Source organism: Triturus cristatus, chromosome 10 (assembly GCF_964204655.1).
Source record: "Triturus cristatus chromosome 10, aTriCri1.1, whole genome shotgun sequence".
Taxonomy (NCBI): domain Eukaryota; kingdom Metazoa; phylum Chordata; class Amphibia; order Caudata; family Salamandridae; genus Triturus; species Triturus cristatus.
This window is the reverse complement of record NC_140593.1, coordinates 63,508,162-63,523,693: the sequence shown is the minus strand read 5'-3', so window position 1 is coordinate 63,523,693 and position 15,532 is coordinate 63,508,162. Positions and strand designations below refer to the sequence as shown.

Genomic DNA, 15,532 nt, shown 5'->3' with positions numbered 1-15,532 from the left:
GCAGACTAATAATCCTCAAACAGGGTTATCGACTGCACCAATTGTACCACCACCTTCTCCTTTACTAGTTTCACCACCTAAGCAACCTTTGCCACCACTTCATCCTTCACCGCCAAAGGAACCTTCTTTTACACCTAAGAGTAGAGATGGGGATTCCATTAATTCAATGTATCCATATATGGATGAAGAGCAAAGTGAGCTTCCTCAGGACAATGTAGGACCAGATTATATTAGGTTGAACTTTGATCTCACAAGTGGGATGGATGAAAAGCTAAATACGCAAGATTCGTCAGATGATTTTTTAAAATTCCATTCTTGAGTGGAAAGAGCTGCCAAGATATTCAGTAGATCAAAACTGAAGTTTGTAGATCAAAACTGTTTTCTGTATGACTTGAAAGAGTAGCTAAGGAAATCTGTAAAATATATACCAATTAAAGATTGGTCAGATGGACTAAAATTAAGGAAGATATTGGCTACAGTTCCAGCTGTAATGCCTCATCTGGAGAAGAAATCTGGGTTTTCAAATTTAACTCCAGCTTGCCTCACTGGTCATACTAAAACAAGAGTCAGTTATTTTATCAGTGGCGCAAAGAACTAAGACCCCAATTACACCATCATCTGCTCCGTCAGACAAGGATAGCAGAAGAACTGATAATTTGGGTAGGAGAATCTCATCTATGGCAGCAACTTCAATTAAAATGCCCTGGCAATTTTAGGCCATTATGATCGCCAGATGTGGCAGGACATTGCTCTTTTATGAGAGCTTATACCTGAGGATAAGAAGAAAATTGTACGATTTATCCTTAAAGAAGGACAGTTAACTTCATCCTACATTATTGATGCAGCAATGGCCGTCTCAAACACAGGTTTCCGCCAACTTGCAGGAGGTACTGAACTAAGAAGGCAACGTTGGTTAAAATCCACAGCCTTTCATCCTGAGGTCCATCTAAGATTTTGGACATGCCCTTTTAGTAAGCATGTTGATGAGGCTGTACAAAGTCTTAAAACTGACAGTAACACTGCAAAAGCATTGGGAATTTTACAATACCCTAGATTTGGAACATCAATTTTTTGTGGCTCTTGAATATCTGAAAATTTTAGAGTTTTAACCAATATGAAGGGCAGGGACGCACATGCTACTCTAAAAGACAAATAACATGCGGTCAGGGATACTCCTACAATCAGAATCAAAGACGACCTTATGTAAGATCTGCTGGGAGAAAGATGCAGTCCTCACAAGTACGTAACAATGACAATCAGAAGAGAGCTTGGGTCTCCACCTTTGCCCCTCTTCCATCCAGCACTCAAAGGTTGGGAGGGGTAATTTTCCTTTGGTGTGGCAACAAATAACATAGGACAAGTGGATGAGATAAATTGTTCAAACAGGGCACACTTTGGAATGTCTTCAGAGACCCCCAGTATGCCCACCCAAGAAGTAACATCCTTTTCAGCTAAAGGAGTTTCAAGAGAAAATTCTCATGTTCTTCAGAAGGTAGCTAAAGAGATTGTCCCCAAATCAGAAAGATATCAAGGTTTTTATTCAAGATTTTTCGTAATCAGTCGAGTTCTGGATCTTAGACAACAACGCAAATTTCCGAAGAAACAATCATTCCGAAAGACTACTCTGCAACAAGTCCTCCTGAAGATGCAGGAAGGAGATTTTATGACCGCTGGTGATCTTTAGGATGTATATTTCCATATTTCAATTCACAGAAGACACAGAAAGTACCTTCTATTCTTGGTAGCAGGACAACATTATCAGTTCAAGGCATTACCTTTTGTCCTCAAATCAGAACCATGAATATTTACCAAATGGTTCGCTTCAGTAGCTGACTTTCTCAGGCGAAAAGGTCATCAGGAGTTCCCATACCTTAACGATTTCCTCGTTAAGGCACCATCAAAGGAAGAGGCAAAGAGTTCTACTGCATCAAAAATCATCATTAAAAACAGATATAAAAGACACTTTTTATTTTTAGTGCTTATATTAGCAAAACGGCACATAGCCAGACAATGGAAGGCAGAAACGCCACCCTGAGTATCGCTCTGGAAGACAGGCATGGATTTCATTATGGAATTGGAACTCCCTGTCTTTATCGCCCGAGGATGCCCACAGTAACACACCAAAATTTGGACAAGGTGGGCCAACTATAGAAACATCCCCTTGAAGACATACAATGCAGCAGATGGTCAGTTGGTTACAGAGGTGATAACAAGTGTAAGAACAGAGAGTTTACAGCTCTACTCATGGACATAATTAGTGATGTGCGAGACCAAGACTATAAGGTAAGATGGCACGGGGCATTGTTAGAGAGAGGTTAATATCAGAGTTATTGTAATAGGTTTTAGGTCAAGACTACACTTGGGGGGACGAGGACTAATGTTTGTATCGGATGTTTTCTACCAATGATGCGTTGCCTCATATTGCTCAAGCTCTCATGTACTGTAGATCCAAAAGTCAATAAAATGTGTTTACAACAAAAAAAAATCATCATTTAAACCCTAGACAAATGTCCAGTTTCAGGGTGCATTCCTTGATACGCTGTTGGGAAAGGCTTTCCAATAACAGTAAAGAACAAAAGAGTTGCAGATTGTGGCAAGAAATATTTCATCAAGACACTGAGGGCCTGATTTAGGTGTTGGCGGACGGGTTAGTCCATCACAACGGTGACGGATGTCCCATCAGCTAAAATATAAATCCCATATGATATAATGGGATTTATAGTTCATCGGACGGACTATCCATCACCGTTGTACCGGAGTAACCCATCCATCGAGGTCTAAATAAGGCCCTCAGTCACAGTGAGACAATACAAGTCCCTGTTGGGCCTAATAGCATCTTGTATTGGCCTCGTCCAATTTTGCAGACTTCACATGAGGCCTGTCCAAGAAGAGCTGGACTCATAATGGAAGCAGGTTGGAGGACTTTGGGAAGATATAGTCCAGATCACAAGGCGGCTCACGCAAGCATTGCTGTGGTGAATGCTTCCAGCAAATCTGAATGCAAGACTTTCTTTCCTACCTATATCAGACATGATGATCATTATGGCAGATGCATCCATGGATAGATGGTGAGCTCATCTGCAGGAACTCTCAACCAGAAACCTATGATCGACTTCGCAGAAGACACTACACTTCAATGTGCTGGACCTTCTGGCCATATGTCCAGGCCTACAAGCATTCCTTCCCAGACTAGTAGGTCAACCAGTCCTAAACAGAACAGGCAACACAACTTCTATGTTCTACATAGCCATCAAGGAGAAACATAGTCCTGATCCCTCCTAGAAGATGCTCAACTACTGTGGAATTGGGCCATTTCTCATTAAATCAACATACCCATGGAACATTTACCAGGCTGCAAGAACCAACAGATGGATGCACTCAGTCTGCAGTTTTAAGAGTGTCACGAATGGGAACTAGACCAGGACCAGGTGGATTGCATATTCAGTTAGTGGGGTCATGCCACAATCGATCTGGTCATCACTCCGATCAACAGCAAATACCTGTGATTTAGAAACAGATTTTGGCACCCAGGAACAGTGATCAATGCCCTTTCGATCAGTTGGTTCAAAATCTTTGCTTATGCTTTTCCTCTACTTTCCCTGATCACCAGGTTGTTGAAGAAGGCAAAGATAGATCATTGCACTCTGATCCTCATTGCTCTGACGTGGCCACATCAATCTTGGTCCAGCAAACTACTGTAGTTATTAACATGACCTGCCATTGTTCTGAAAGTGCATCCCAGGATTATTTCTAGACATCATGGAGAGATTTTTCTTCACAATCCCAAATTGTGGAACTTGACAGCATGATACCTGCCCACCTAGAGTTTGGTCATTTGGCTCCACTTCAAGTTTGTAGAAATATTTTGACACAGGCTCGAGCTCCAGCAACCACAAAGACCTACATCGCCAAGTGGAAGCGTTTCTGCACATGATGCAGGGGTAATGGTCATTATCCACGGAGAATAAAACCTCATCAAATCGTTCCATATTTGTTGAATCTAGCAAACGCTGAACTTAAAGACTCCTCAGTTAGGGTCCATTTGGCTGCAATTTTTAAATGTAGGAGAACTGAGTAGTTAGCATCTTCTCTATTCTCCCAAAGAGTCATAAAACAATTTATGAAAAGGTTCTTTAGAGCATTTCCACCGCTTCGTCATCCACCACTTCCGTGGGAATTTAATGTTGTCCTCAGTCAGTTGATGCTACCTCCTTTCGAACTAATACATAAGACACATTTGAAAATTGTCTCATGGAAGACAGTGCTTCTTCACTGTCAGGAGAGTGAGAGAGATTCGAGCATTCACCACCAAGGAAACTTTCCTTAGGTTCGCAAAGGACAATGTAATCTTGAGACCCAGCTCCAAAATGATACCCAAGGTTCCTACTGACGTTCATTTAAATGAACCTGTCACTCTTCAGTCTTTGTTCCCAAATCCATCTATGTCAGCAGAAGGATTGTTACATTCATAGGAGCGCCTTAGATGCCTCTGGTTCTATGTAGACAAAACAAAGGACATGCGTACTTCCGACTAGTCGTTTGTGTCTTTTGAACAGACCAGACCAAGTCATCCCCTGTCCAAATAGGGGCTAGCTTGTTGGCTCTCGGCATTTTCCTTCTGTCATCCCACTGCCAAGTCACCACTCCAGGGAAGAGTGAGGGTGCATTCCACCAGGAGCATGGCATGAACTGTGTCTCGCTATGCTGGGGTGCCCTTGAAATACGTATGCTGTGCAGCTACCTGGAAGAGCCGGCACACATTCACAAAGCACTACTGCCTAGACGTGGATGCAGAAGCTTGCGCAGCTGTGCGATAGGCAGTCCAGAAAAACCTGTTTTGGTAAAAGTGAGCCTGCTTCCTGCTTTTTTTATGTATTATAATGTATACTGCTTGCTATTCTAATTCAAGCATGTGAATATATAAAAGATCCGATGTTGGAGAAGGAATTAGTTACTTACTTGTAACTCCAGTTCTCCAACATTGATATCTTTTAGATATTTACATGCAACCCTCCCTGCTCCGCAGTCAGGTCACCCAATATTATTCACACTCTTGTGTTTTGAAATCTGTACTATTGTAGTCTCTAGGGGGAGTAGGAGAGCTTACGTTTCCACCTCATTGACTGAAGTTTGGGTGCTTTTAAATGAGGTGGATGTGCGTCGGGTAGAGGACGCGCTGGCTACAGGACGGGTTCCGGACACGGCTCCAATTTACTAGACGGGGAATACCGAAATACAGTACACCGCACTGCCTAAACACAAAGAATATTTCTCCACCACGAGATTTCATCACCACATCCTAGAACGGTTTTAATCTCCATTCTTGATCCAGCTACTGAGGATTTAGTGCATATCACAATTTTATTGCCCTGAAGAAGCCCACATTTGGGCGAAACGCGTTGGCAGTTCCATCAATCGCATGTCAAGCACATCTGGAAATAAAAGACCAGAAACGACTCTATGCTGACGTTTTTATTGATGTGCTTGTCTGTACCAACAGTTTGTGTTTATATATTGCCTCTCATCCAACCAGTTCATAAAAGCAACTTTTTGTGTTGTGAATTAACATTTTGTTTCTTTTGCTTTTCCTTAGGGAATCAAGGGAGAACGGGGTGACCCGGGCGCAAAAGGAGATCAGGTAACTTCTGAGAAGCTTTATCAATCAGGAAGTAGGAGGCCATGTTTAACTGTTTTTGATAAGAAGATATGTCAATTAATTTTATTCAGACTGTAAACAGTGCCATACATTTTCATCTGAGCCTGCAGTTGCAGTAATATTTTATTTTTACATTTGTGCATCAACAATGACCAAATGCAGTGCCATCTCTATATTTTTGTGTACATTTTTGTACTGTTACATCTTGCTGCTGTCAGTGTTACAAGTACCTGATTAATTATACCATGATGATGTCACAGTGAAATGTTTTTCCCTTCAATACAATTGCGATTCTCCTATTACCATGAGTAGAGAATCTGGATTTCATTAAAGACATCGAGGCTAACATTATGCATATCACTTTTAATGCAGTCCCAAGCAGTCGCATACATCATAAAGCAAAGGTTCCATGAAATAACGTTAACAATAAATAAAAGGCATGAGACCATAACATTCTGCCTCTTTTAAATGAGATGTTAAACAGGATAAAGTTCCTCAAAAACTCCAAACTTCTTCGATAAACCATCAGGCAACGCAGGAAACCAAGAACGATGAAGAATTGAAAGTCAGAATCCTGAAGTTAGGAGAGATTATCTGAAACAGATAGAAAGAAATACAAGCAATTCTGGTTTAAGAAAAGATAAAGTAGGAGAGCAAGCAAGTTGATTAAACAAAGCAAACAAAGGTATGATAAGAGACAAGCATTAATAAAATTCATTAAGGTATGATACATCAAAATTGACAGTTAGGTATGATTTCTTATACTGAAGTGTTAAGATTTCATGGGAAAAGTGGAGGGAGGGATAATGTTAGCCTCCGTGTCTTTAATGAAATCCAGATTCTCTAGTCATGGTAATAGGAGAATCGCAATTTCATAACAAGACCGGAGGCTACCATTATGCATGTTGGTAGCTTTGTAAGACTACATCAGACATATGAGCAATTTGTTTGCAATAATGTTGAGCAAAAGTTCTAGCATTAGACCAACCAGCAGCCTTAAGGATATCATCCAATTTACCTCCGGACCAGAATGACTTACTGGCCATGGCACCTCTGATTGAGTGAGCTTTGAACATATTTAGATCAATTCCTGCTAATTTCATAACAATTTTAACCCACCTAGAAATGGAAGTAGAGGTGATAGCTCTGTGAGGTTTGACAAAAGAAATAAGTAACTGATTCACACCTAAAGGACGAAGAGAATTCATTCTACAGTCGTACTCTTTCATACAATCAACAACACAAAGTTTTTTGCAAGAATCAAAACGAGGGTAAAAGATAGAATCGGACATAGTCTTTGTTCTTCTAAACAGATCAAAATTGACTCCAAACATGTTGTAGGATCTATTTGAGATTTCAAGAGCTTTAACGTCAGAAACCCTACGACAGAATATTAGGCAAAGTAAAGTAGAAGTTTGATGGATAGGTTTTTCCTATTCAGATGGGTATTTTCAGGCCAGTTGGAGAAAAGATCAAGAATCAACTTGTCATCCCAGAGAGATTGGTGTCTAGGTCTAGGAGGTCTCCTGAGTCTGATGCTTTTGAGAACTCTGCAAATAATGGCGTTTTTACCTACCGTCTTACCATTAGCAAGGGAATGACCAGCGGAAAAAGACGCTCTATAACAATTTATAGATCTATAACTAAGGCCCCTTTCGAATTGTTCTACAAGGAAATTAACTATGTCAACGATAGGTGCTTCCACGGAATCCAGATTCCTTTCCAAGCACCAACGAACCCATGATTTCCATATGATGTTATACCGGTAGTGTGTGCCAGGGGCCCAAGACTCTCCGAGGAGAGTTGAAGCTGTTGACGAAAATCCTGCGAGATCATTGGATCTCCTGACACTCTCCAGGCAAGAAGGTTAAGGTTCCCTGTTTGAACCAGGGGGTGATGACGTCCGTCTATGTCTGTAAGAAAATCCACTAGCGAAGGAATTAGGAAGGGGAGGTCGTAAGTCAATTCCAGAGTGGTGGGAAACCAAGCCTGAGAAGGTCAGAAGGGAGTGATCAGGACAATCGTGCAGCGTTGGGGTCTGACTTTCTGAAGGACTCTCTGGATCATTGCAAAATGAGGGAAAGCATGCCCGTTGGTCCCTTCCCAAGACTGGAGAAAGGCATTCACTGCCAGAGCACCCGGGTCTGGCATCCAGCTGTAGTATCTCTCAAGTTGGAATGTCAACCTGCTGGCAAAGAGATCTATTACCAGAGGGCCCCATGAATTGTTGAGAGAATTGAATACGGAGACGTTGTTTCCAGTCGCTGTGGTCTAAGAGGAACCTTGAGTTCCAATCCTCTGATACTTTTGTTTTTCCTGGGAGATATTCGGCTCTTAGAGAGATCTTGTGTTCCAGACAGAACATCCAAAGTTTCTTGGCTAGATTCGAGAGGTCTACAGATTTTGTTCCACCTAGGCGATTTATATATGCAACTGCGGACATGTTGTCCATCTTTAGAATGACAGATCTGCCCTGAAGGGACTGTTTGAAACTCATCAAGGCATAGAGGCCAGCTGTCAATTCCAAGAAGTTTATGTGGTGTGAAGATTCTTCTAGAGACAAAACTCCGTCAGTGTTCTGATCTAGGAAGCAGGCTCCCCAGCCATGAAGGCTCGCATCGTATTCTAATACAAATTCTGGTGCTGAACCAAAAATTGCTTTCCCGTTCCAGGCATCTAGGTTCTCTAACCACCAGTTCAGTTCTAGTCTTGCTTCCTGGTCTAGTGAGATGAGATCCCCGTACCATAGGCCCAATTGAAGGGTCCTCGCTTTTACTCTCTGAAGGGCACGGCAATTTAAGGGACCTGGAAAAATAGCTTGGATGGAAGATGAAAGGAGGCCTAGTAACCTGGCTAATTCCCTTAATGAAAACTCCTGTAGTTTTAGAATGTGTCTTATCTCTTTCTTGATTTTTGATATTTTCTTTGGAGGGAGTAGAAGAAGGCATTTCATGGGATCTACGGTAAATCCCAAGAATTCTACGCTTCTGGAGGGAGAGAGAATTGATTTTTCTCTGTTTATGATGAACCCCAGATTTTCTAATAGGTCCATAACAGTCTTCAGGTCTTTAATGATTTGAGAGTGGTCTTGGGATAGAAGAAGGATATCGTCCAAGTATAATATCATACGAATACCCTTTTCTCTTAAGAGGGAGGCGATTGATCTCATCACTTTGGTGAAACACCATGGAGCCGAGGAGAGACCGATAGGGGGGGCTTGGAATTGAAAGAGATTTTTTTCCACAAGAATTGAAGAAAGGGTTGATGATCTTTGGCCATAAGGATAGTAAAATAAGCGTCCTTCAGGTCTAGTTTGACAAGCTAGTCTTCCTCTAGGAGTAAGTCCCTGAGAAGGTGAATGCCCTCCATTTTGAAGTGCCTGTAAACAAGATATTTGTTGAGTTCCCTTAAATATATGACGGGTCTCCACCCTTTGTCTTTTTTCTTGACGAAGAAGAGAGTGCTTATAAATCTTAACATCTCCAGGGGAAATTCTATAATAGCGCCCTTCTGAAGCATAGAGGAGATCTCCTCCTCTATTATTTTCTCCTGATCTAAAGTGAGAGGAATGTCTCTGGGAAAAGAAGACTGGGAAGGGATTTCTGTAAAATCTATCATAAACCCTCTCACCTTATTCAGAACCCATGGGTCTTGCGTTATTAATTTCCAATTGTGAAAGAAGAGTTTGAGTCTGCCTCCCACTTTTGGGGAAAAAGGAGGGGAAGGAGGAGGGAAGGTAGGAGTTGGACTCACTTTGGGGGTTGTTGTCATTGGATGCTCCACGAGATCTGAAGGTTCTGGAGCGGAATCCTCTTCCTCTTTGTGGAAAGAATTGAGAAGTATTCGAGGGTTGGAATCCCCTTCCGCCATATCCTCTGGATCTAGGGTAGGGCCTGCGGTTGAAGCGGCTGGAAGACAGGCCCCGTCTACCGGCCCTGCCGAAAAGGTTATTAGTATTAAAAACCCTTTTCATGTTTTGATGGGCTTTATCCAAAGCCGTAAATGTAGATATGTATTTGCCTAGAGTTTTAATCAGGTCTTCACCAAAAAGCAAACCCTTAGGGTTGAGGGAGGGTTCCTTATCGGCTAGATTACTTAATTTTGGGTTAATTTTGGTGAGGACTACCCTTCTCCTCTCGGAGTTGAGGCTGGCGTTAGCATTGCCCAATAGCACTAGAGCCCTCTGGCTCAGACCTCTAATTACTTCGGTGTTTAGGGGGTGCCATTGATGTGGCTATCTTCAGTTATATCAATAATTCTGGCTAGAGGACCTAGGATATCGAGCACTCGATCTTGACAACCTTTAAGGGATCTCTCCAATCCCTTCCTGGGGTCTCTCCCGAGCTTAAAAAGATATTTGATGAGTTTGGGGTCAAGATTTGGGGTCTGGCAGGCTTTATCCCCAATGGAGGGTCTTGAGCATTCCGCTCTTAAGAGATTGCTAGCATCCCTCTCTAAGGGGTTCCTTAACCACTTATTAATACATTTGCTCACGTGATCCTGGGGAATCCATTCTGAACTCCTGGGGTGGTTAATATTAAGGGGAGAAAACATTTCTTGACCTATGGGATCTAGAATCTTATCTTTTGATGAGAAAGGGAGATCTTCCTCAAAGGGTTGTGAATTAAACTCCTGGTCGTCTTCATCCAGATCTAAAATATATTCATCAGCAGAATCAGAGGCATCATCATCTTGAAAATCATCATCTCTCTATCTTCGAGGTCATCATTTTGAGCACTTCGATATTTTGTGCCGCAGGTTGTGACGCTAGGAACACCCAATGTATTTGAGGTGCGGAGACCTCCCATGAAAGTAGAGGTACTAGGGCCTCCAATAGTGCTCTTGGGAATATAATCTGAATTCTTAATTTTTTTAAGTCTTTTTCCCCTTATTTGGATGAGATCATCATTAGGTAGGATATTTTGGTAGGATATTTTGTTCCTCAATAGTATCATCCTCCTCGCACTGGAAGGATATCTTTGATGTCATTACCTTAGATAGTGTTTCCAACATACAAGATCTAATTTCCTTGTGGATGATGTTTTTAAAAGCCTCATTATTTAGGTTAGGGGTGGGTATACTAGCCTCTGCCTCATCTGAGTCTAAATCTGACATAATATAGAAGGCTAACGGAAGGATATCAATTATTAAGTAAATCTTTTCCCCCTTTTTTTTATATTAACATTAATTAATGAGTAAATCTCCCCCTTTTTTCTCCCCCTTTTTTTATGTTAATATTAAGTTTCAGGCTAAGGACAAGTCTCCGATGAACTGCCAGCTGATCGTTGAATGGAGAGACGGTAAATGCGCTCGAACACGATTATCCAAAGTTGTTGTCTCGTTACCAGGAAACGAGCATTGCGTGGCCGGGAAGGTGTTTGGAGGCCTTGGTAACGCGTAATGTGTTATGAATTAGATGAGGAATAGCCCTTGGCAACGCAGCGATGTTAGGGGTGTGTTGCCAAGGTTCATTCCTCAAATGCTTTAGAAAGAGCACGGAAGCGTATTTTGGAAGGATTGCTACTGCAGTCGGACTCGCGGTAAGATTGGCCGCTACCGGAGGAGTCAGGGGTGGGATAAGTTCCGAGAGCTAATCTATTAATTAGCGCGTAGCGCTTTAGCTAAGATAAGAAAATAAACGGGGGAAAATCAAACAAAAGATGGGGTCATGGATTAAGATACATAAGAAATAAGGTCAGAGGTCAATCTCCGTAAATTGGAGATCGCAACGACTGGGGAAAACAGGACGGAAAAGGGGGGGTTAAGAGCCCAAAGAAAAAAAACTGAAGATACTTTAAAATGACAATATAAAGTAGAAAATCATCATTAAGAGATAAAAAGGCCATATAAAGACAAATAACATCATTAAGAAATAAATAAACAGTGTCATTTAAAAGATAGAGAAGTAATGTAAATGAACTTATCTGCTTGGAGCCGCATTTAAAAGTGGCAGAATGTTATGGCCTCATGCCTTTTATTTATTGTCAATGTTCTTTTATGGAACCTTTGCTTTATGATGTATGCGGCTGCTTGGGACTGCATTAAAAGTGATATGCATAATGGTATCCTCCGGTCTTGTAATGAAATCTTAATGTCAGGATCATAATAATCTTTTTAGTCCAATTTTGTTCATTGCGATATTCATATAGATGTTTTTCATTGGGATGGCTATCAAATGTTTGTCTACATTCCCCAGCACGTTAGTAACATCCAAACAAAGCTCCTATCTGTATTTCAGTCTATATATGTCACACTGGCACATTGCTCCTACTCCATGTTTGAAAATGACATAATTGGGTTCTACCCGGTGTTTCTTTGAGATTCTGCCTTGGTGCTATCACAGAGAGATGCTTGTTTGGGATTGTGCCTCTGGGTCATCAAAGACAGATGATTCTTTGGTATTCTGCCTCAGTGATAACGGAGGAAGAGACTTGTTTGGGATTCTGTCTCAGTGATATCACCGTGAGACAATTCTTTGGGATTCCGCCTTCTGATATCACCGTGAGATGCTTCTTTGGGATTCTGCCTCAGTGATATCACCGTGAGATGCCTCTTTGGGATTCTGTCTCAGTGATATCACCGTGAGATGCTTCTTTGGGATTCTGTCTCAGTGATATCACCGTGAGACACTTCTTTGGGATTCCGCCTTCTGATATCACCGTGAGATGCTTCTTTGGGATTCTGCCTCAGTGATATCACAGTGACCTGCCTCTTTGGAATTCTGTCTCAGTGATATCACCATGAGATGCTTCTTTGGAATTCTGCCTCAGTAATATCACCGTGAGATGCCTCTTTGGGATTCTGTCTCAGTGATATCACCGTGAGATGCTTCTTTGGGATTCTGCCTCAGCGATATCACCGTGAGATGCTTCTTTGGGATTCTGTCTCAGTGATATCACCGTGAGATGCTTCTTTGGGATTCTGCCTTCTGATATCACCGTGAGATGCTTCTTTGGGATTCTGCATCAGTGATATCACCGTGAGACGCTTCTTTGGGATTCTGCCTCATTGATATCACTGTGAGATGCTTCTTTGGGATTCTGCATCAGTGATATCACCGTGAGATGCTTCTTTGGGATTCTGCCTTCTGATATCACCGTGAGATGCTTCTTTCGGATTCTGCATCAGTGATATCACCGTGAGATGCTTCTTTGGGATTCTGTCTTCTGATATCACTGTGAGCTGCTTCTTTGGGATTCTGTCTTAGTGATATCACCGTGAGATTCTTCTTTGGGATTCTGTCTCAGTGATATCACAGTTGAGATGCCTATTTGGAATTCTGCCTTCTGACATCACCGTGAGATGCTTCTTTGGGATTCTGCCTTCTGACATCACCGTGAGGTGCTTCTTTGGGATTCTGTCTCAGTGATATGACCGTGAGATGCTTCTTTGGGATTCTGTCTCAGTGATATCACCGTGAGCTGCTTCTTAGGGATTCTGCCTTCTGACATCAACGTGAGATGCTTCATTAGATTCTGCCTCAGTGATATCACTGTGAGATGCTTCTTTGGGATTCTGCCTCAGTGATATCACCGTGAGATGCTTCTTCGGGATTCTGTCTCAGTGATATCACCGTGAGCTGCTTCTTTGGGATTCTGTCTACTGATATCACAATGAGATGCCTCTTTCGGATTCAGTCTCAGTGATATCACCGTGAGATGGTTCTTTGGGATTCTGTCTTAGTGATATTACCGTGAGATGCTTCTTTGGGATTCTGCCTCAGTGATATCACGGTAAGATGCTTCTTTGGAATTCTGCCTCAGTGATATCACCGTGAGATGCATCTTTCGGATTCTGTCTCAGTGATATTACCGTGAGATGCTTCTTAGGGATTCTGCCTCAGTGATATCACTATGAGATGCTTCGTTGAAATTCTGCCTCAGTGATATCACCGTGAGATGCTTCTTTGGAATTCTGCCTAAGTGATATCACCGTGAGATGCTTCTTTGGGATTCTGCCCCAGTGATAGCACTGTGAGATGCTTCTTTGGGATTCTGCCTCAGTGATATCACCGTGAGATGCTTCTATGGGATTCTGCCTTCGGATATCACAGTGAGATGCTTCTTTGGAATTCTGCCCAGTGATATCACCATGACATGCCTCTTTTGGATTCTGTCTCAGTGATATCACCGTGAGATGCTTCTTTGGGATTCTGTCTCAGTAATATCACCGTGAGAAGCTTCTTTGGGATTCTGTCTCAGTGATATCACCGTGAGATGCTTCTTTGGGATTCTGCCTTCTGATATTACCGTGGGATGCTTCTTTGGGATTCTGCCTCAGTGATATCACCGTGAGATGCTTCTTTGGGATTCTGCATTCTGATATCACCGTGGGATGCTTCTTTGGGATTCTGCCTCAGTGATATCACCGTGAGACGCTTCTTTGGGATTCTGTCTCAGTGATATCACCGTGAGATGCTTCTTTGGGATTATGACTTATGATATCACTGTAAGATGCGTCTTTGGGATTCTGCATCAGTGATATCACCGTGAGATGCTTCTTTGGGATTCTGCCTTCTGATATCACCGTGAGATGCTTCTTTCGGATTCTGCATCAGTGATATCACCGTGAGATGCTTCTTTGGGATTCTGTCTTCTGATATCACTGTGAGCTGCTTCTTTGGGATTCTGTCTCAGTGATATCACCGTGAGATTCTTCTTTGGGATTCTGTCTCAGTGATATCACAGTTGAGATGCCTCTTTGGAATTCTGCCTTCTGACATCACCGTGAGATGCTTCTTTGGGATTCTGCCTTCGAATATCACAGTGAGATGCTTCTTTGGGATTCTGTCTCAGTGATATGACCGTGAGATGCTTCTTTGGGATTCTGTCTCAGTGATATCACCGTGAGCTGCTTCTTAGGGATTCTGCCTTCTGACATCAACGTGAGATGCTTCATTAGATTCTGCCTCAGTGATATCACTGTGAGATGCTTCTTTGGAATTCTGTCTCAGTGATATCACCATGAGATGCTTCTTTGGAATTCTGCCTCAGTAATATCACCGTGAGATGCCTCTTTGGGATTCTGTCTCAGTGATATCACCGTGAGATGCTTCTTTGGGATTCTGCCTCAGCGATATCACCGTGAGATGCTTCTTTGGGATTCTGTCTCAGTGATATCACCGTGAGATGCTTCTTTGGGATTCTGCCTTCTGATATCACCGTGAGATGCTTCTTTGGGATTCTGCATCAGTGATATCACCGTGAGACGCTTCTTTGGGATTCTGCCTCATTGATATCACTGTGAGATGCTTCTTTGGGATTCTGCATCAGTGATATCACCGTGAGATGCTTCTTTGGGATTCTGCCTTCTGATATCACCGTGAGATGCTTCTTTCGGATTCTGCATCAGTGATATCACCGTGAGATGCTTCTTTGGGATTCTGTCTTCTGATATCACTGTGAGCTGCTTCTTTGGGATTCTGTCTTAGTGATATCACCGTGAGATTCTTCTTTGGGATTCTGTCTCAGTGATATCACAGTTGAGATGCCTCTTTGGAATTCTGCCTTCTGACATCACCGTGAGATGCTTCTTTGGGATTCTGCCTTCGAATATCACAGTGAGATGCTTCTTTGGGATTCTGTCTCAGTGATATGACCGTGAGATGCTTCTTTGGGATTCTGTCTCAGTGATATCACCGTGAGCTGCTTCTTAGGGATTCTGCCTTCTGACATCAACGTGAGATGCTTCATTAGATTCTGCCTCAGTGATATCACTGTGAGATGCTTCTTTGGGATTCTGCCTCAGTGATATCACCGTGAGATGCTTCTTCGGGATTCTGTCTCAGTGATATCACCGTGAGCTGCTTCTTTGGGATTCTGTCTACTGATATCACAATGAGATGCCTCTTTCGGATTCAGTCTCAGTGATATCACC

General features: G+C 42.3%; 1 protein-coding gene across 1 annotated transcript in view; it reads left to right on the top strand.

The window, feature by feature from the left end:
• Positions 1-15,532, top strand: part of COLQ (collagen like tail subunit of asymmetric acetylcholinesterase) — a 778,371-nt gene that overhangs the window by 370,291 nt on the left and 392,548 nt on the right. The window contains exon 9 of the mRNA XM_085630419.1: positions 5,594-5,638. Coding sequence (XP_085486545.1) covers positions 5,594-5,638 — 45 coding nt within the window. The remainder of the gene's footprint in view (positions 1-5,593; positions 5,639-15,532) is intronic.